The sequence below is a fragment of the Mus pahari genome, chromosome 10 (assembly GCF_900095145.1).
Source record: "Mus pahari chromosome 10, PAHARI_EIJ_v1.1, whole genome shotgun sequence".
Classification (NCBI taxonomy): Eukaryota; Metazoa; Chordata; class Mammalia; order Rodentia; family Muridae; genus Mus; species Mus pahari.
The window spans coordinates 112,149,492-112,154,599 of record NC_034599.1 but is presented as its reverse complement, the minus strand read 5'-3'; the positions used below and the strand labels follow the sequence as shown (position 1 = coordinate 112,154,599).

Sequence of the window (5,108 nt, the reverse complement as noted above, 5' to 3'; positions counted from 1 at the left end):
GCCTCTGTAGTACGAGACAGACCATAGTTCGCCTCTGTAGTACGAGACAGACCATAGTTCGCTTCTGCAGACAACCCGAAGCACACCTGTACTCCACCCCTGGGATTAAAATAACAATAGAGTCACAAAACATCACTGGGTTTTTAAAGAAACCAAAATTCTTACTACACAGGTTTTAATGCTGACACTCCAGAACGATCCTCCTTCTTTGGAAACTGGTGTTCAAGATAAAGAAATGCTGAAGAAATACGGAAAATCATTCAGAAAAATGATTTCATTATGCCTTCAAAAGGATCCAGAAAAAAGGTAAAATATTGGATAAATATGACATGTCTCTTCTGATACTTAAAACGGTCTGGGAAGCCCTAAGAATTACATTTGTGTACACAATATTATATGTGTATTCTTAAATGAATGACAATCATTAGAAACATTCATAAAGGCCATCTTACAAGCTTGGAAGGGACTGAGTTGATTTTGTGTACTTATAAGTATATAATATATCTCAGTTGCCCAGATATTTCTTGATTAATTTCTTAAAGCTATGAAATTATATTTGAATTCTGTATTAATAACAGGCCATCTTAATGGGCAAGTTTTTCTTTTTTCAACCTTCACTTGAAATATAACTGCCATTTACAATTTAATCACAAAAGGACTTTAACAACATATTTACATTTCATGTCAAATAATTTTACTTTTTATGTAGGAAAGATTTTAGTAATCAAAGTTTCAAATAGTTTCCTTGTTGGCTTTAGACACATTGAGTGGTAAGCAGCAGGTTCTTAACAAAGAGTGTTTATGTGTGGTGGTGTTGAGCAGCACTGTAGGCGAGATCAGTGCGTAGAACCCATGTTTCGAGGTCACCCCATCCCTAGTGCTAGAGGTGGACCCTGAAGGTCATTGACTGTAACTGGGGGCTGCATTCCCCACTGTGCCTTACTCTGTTTTTATGTGTGCATCAGCTTCCCATATCTACTACCTCACAGCTACAGATTGATCTCCCCGTGGTTCCAAGGACTCTGATCAGATTCTGTCAGTAGTACTAGCCCTTTCTCTGTCCACATCCCTTGCGCATCACAGTATACTTGGTAGCAGCTACACTCATTAAGCTGGAGGGGGTATAAAGTGCAGGAGGATTGTGTGGGTTCTACACAGATAACATTCCATTTAAGCCGGGCGTGGTGGCGCACGCCTTTAATCCCAGCACTTGGGAGGCAGAGGCAGGTGGATTTCTGAGTTCGAGGCCAGCCTGGTCTACAGAGTGAGTTCCAGGACAGCCAGGGCTACACAGAGAAACCCTGTCTCGAAAAACCCAAAAAAAAAAACAAAAACAACAACAACAACAGCAAACATTCTATTTAAATACAAGGGATTGAGCATTAGGGTTTTCCTGTTGGCAGAGGGGTCCTGGAAGCAGTTCTCCTGGGGATTCCACAGGCAGATGGTATTCCACTGTTCCTTAGTACTAAAAGTTGTTTAATTCTGTTTTCTCTAAAGGTCTACAAAAGTAAAGACTTAGACATCCTTGGTCATGTGTCTAGTTTATGTAATAGGGCTTCAGAATTTACTGTTGGAAATATTGGAAAGGGTAAGGAAAACAGGCAGCCAAGTTTACATTCATGTTTTTCGGACTTCTCTTTTTCATCAGTGGCTAAAGCTGACAGGGAATTCTTTTGTTTTTGCTAAGTTAGCTGATAAAAAGAACACATTCTTTTTTTTTTTTTTTTTTTTTTTTTTAACAAATATCTAGAAGTAACATGTAAAAATCCACCAAATTTAAAGATCCTTAGGTGCCAGAAATAGTGAAGAATACATAAATTACAATAGAAAGTCTAACTAATCCAGTGGCCACCAACAGAACACTAGTCAGTCTGATGTTCTACGAGGTTGGGTTTTTGACTCCATGCTGTGACTCTTGGAATTGGGGCTGTGGGTCCACCTGGAAGAAATGTTCATCTGAGTTTCTGCTTAGAGGACCATCAGAAAATATCTTCCTCCTTTTTTATAAATTTCGTTTATGCATGTGAGTTTTTGCCTTTGTGTATATGTATAGCACATACATACAAGAAGCTGCCCTTCTCAGTCATTTCCAAGAAGCAACAAAATCTCTCTTTGTTTTGACTTTCCTTCCTACAGAGAGTCTGAATTTGTGCTCGCCACACTAAATGTGTACCCAGCACCTTAAGCAGAGAAATACGGTTGTTAGGCAGCTTCAGACGTTCACTCGAACACCTGCCAATCCAGGTCCCATAGCTCTGGGCCCAATATGCCCAACTCAAGCTGCTGTCAGCTGTTCAAGCTGAAGCACACATGGCAACAATGTAAGGTGAACTAGAGTTAGCATACAATAGCATTTGTTCTTCAAAGAATCAAGCAAGACTTTTAGAACTGAAAGATGTGTGGGCTGGACTCATGATTTGCTCCAGATTGAATAAAGTGTGAAGAAAGAAGAACTTAACAGTGAAGAGGCTTGGTGGACAGGCGGCACCTTCTCCACTAAGTGATCATACAGCACAATGAACTCCCAGAGCTGTGCAGTAAGAAAGGTGCATTGCCTCATGAAGCTTTTCACCTCAGAGGGCCCCAGGCTGAGGAATGTGTTATAGAATACTCGACCAGTATTTGTTAGAAGTGTTAAACAAAGAAAAAATTGAAAAGCATGACTGGTCAGAGTCATTAGACTTGGAGAATAGATGTGATGGGGGATGCCCCGGGTGCTTTGACAGACAAGCCTGTGGGAAGCTGAAGAAATCAAAAAGAGCTATAGTTTTGGGTTAGAGAGATTGTACTGGTAATGATTAGGTTACTTCTTGATAACTGTAATTCGGTTACATAAAATGTTAACTTCGTGGAGCTAGTGAAGGATATGAAAGAATTGTATACTATCTTTTTCAATTCTTTCATAAGTCAATATGTGTGTGTGTGTGTGTGTATATGTATGTATGTATATATCTGGGAAGTATAGAATTAAACATTAAGTATTTTAAGGTCAAATATCAAAACACAACTCCATTAAACAGAAGAATTGAAAGAAAAGAGCAAAACAACAAACTATTGACTGATTAACTATAACTAGCAGGTGCGTATGAACAATGAACTGGTGAGGGAATGTGCTATGTGAACACACACACACACACACAAACACACACACACACTGTGTGAGCACTTAGTTTTTAGAAGATCCACAGCATTTTCCATTCTCTGCTTCACAAAGAAGAAACAGATCAGAGCATAACCAGCCTTGTGCAACGTCTCCTGTAATAAAATGGGATGTTCAGCCTGTATATACACAGTCACATGAGTGTACTAGTGTAGACATCTCACGGAGAGACTAGTGAGGATGGAGAAGTGATATTCAAATGACAGCGGAAATTAACCATGTTAGCCCAGGCCTTCCATCCTAGCATTAGGGAAGGACTAGGAGCAGGAGACGGTTAGCGACCATCTGTGGCTATTTAGCCGCCTTTGATGCTAGGCTTGGATACATGCCATTTATAGAAATAATAGTAATATTAATCATAATAGTGAAAAAATAGAAAAAATAGAATAGTTCTTGAATCCCCATGTTAAAAACTATCCCAAATCCTGCCCCACATGGTGCTCCTACGTGCTCTCCTTGTGTAGCCTCAGTCGTCTCCGAACCCGAACACTGACTGCAGGTACAGGACAGCAACCTCCTCTAGCCTCAGCGGTAAGGCTGGAACAAGTAATGCTGAGTGAGGAGAACTGTCAGCTCTCCAGACAGTCACATTCGTATTATGCAAAAGTGAGCATGAAAGAAAGATTGTTTTTTTACAATAATTTAGACTTCACTCTTCCAAAAGTTGTACTTTAGAAAAAAGGAAGCGGACCTGGACCAACAAAATGAATAGAAAGACGCTGTTCTGGGAGCGCAGGCCCTGCCCCACTTCGAGAACGCCACTGTTTAACTTCAGTCTAGGCAGTTGCCATTTGTTCCTTGCTGTCTCTGTTAATTCTCAGAAGCATTGGCTCAAGCTTGGCATTTATTTGGAATTACCCGGGGAGGTGTGAGAACTACCAGTACCTGGCTCTTGCTTCCAAGTACTGTGCTTTTGGTGAGGAACGTAGCACCCAGGTGTTGTACTGCACAGTAGTGTTTAGAGCCATGGTGGAGGCTGAAGTTGTGCTTGGGGGTATGTGCTTACCAGGCTTGTACAAGCTTGATACATACCTGTCCCGAGCACTGTTCTATTCTCTCAGCTTCTGAGAAATAGCATGGTCTAGAAGTCCATGGTAAGTATGTGGTAAGAGTAGGTATGGTCTTTGAAGAGTAAATTCTTTATTTTTAGTGATCCTCTTTTAAAAGCTCATAAAGTTGATAAGGAAGAATTTACTCCAATCCAAACAAGAGCATGCATGACTGAACTGAATTTTCGAAAATAGAAAAATTTTTGTTTTTTTTTTTCTTAAAGGGAAATTGAGACTTCTCTAAGAATCCATAGTTGACTTAAAATTAAACCTGTTGGGCTGCTATGTAACAAAAACCAGTTGCTTGATTGCTTTTCTTCCAGTTGAAATGCATTTTTATGCTTTGGTAAAACTTTTATGTAGCTATTGTCTGGTTCCCTTAAAATGATATTGCTAAATAGCAAACATTGGGAGTCCCTAAGAATTCTCTTCTAGAAACAGTAGTTTACTAATGAAGTTTTCAAACATTCCACAATTCTGATTATCACTTTTCTTATCCCTACTAACCGCAGGGGCTCCCCTGTATATCCCTGGCTGTCCTAGAACTCACTATGTAGACCAGGCTGGCCTCAAACTCAAGAGATCCTCCTGCCTCTGCATTGGCACATTGCTATTTGAGGTTTTGTTCTACGCAATGACCTGAACCATTATTTTGATGTTTAGCAGGTGAAAGTAGAATGTACTGAGTTTTAGTTAGCTGTCCAGGAAATCATTTCTCACTTTTGAAGATGGAAATTGACAATATGCTTGAAAACTAAAACCTCTCCTTTCTGCTTTTAGGCCAACAGCAGCAGAACTGTTGAGGCACAAGTTTTTCCAGAAAGCAAAGGTGGGCATTCCAGCTACTGAGTGTGTGTTCATACAATGCTCCTCCCAGCTTCTGAGTGTGTGTTCAT

General features: G+C 40.1%; 1 protein-coding gene across 1 annotated transcript in view; it reads left to right on the top strand.

Annotated features, from left to right (window-relative positions):
* The window catches only part of Oxsr1 (oxidative stress responsive kinase 1), a 95,288-nt gene that overhangs the window by 63,742 nt on the left and 26,438 nt on the right, over positions 1–5,108 (top strand). Inside the window, exons 8-9 of the mRNA XM_021206890.1 lie at positions 173–306; positions 4,993–5,041. Coding sequence (XP_021062549.1) covers positions 173–306; positions 4,993–5,041 — 183 coding nt within the window. The remainder of the gene's footprint in view (positions 1–172; positions 307–4,992; positions 5,042–5,108) is intronic.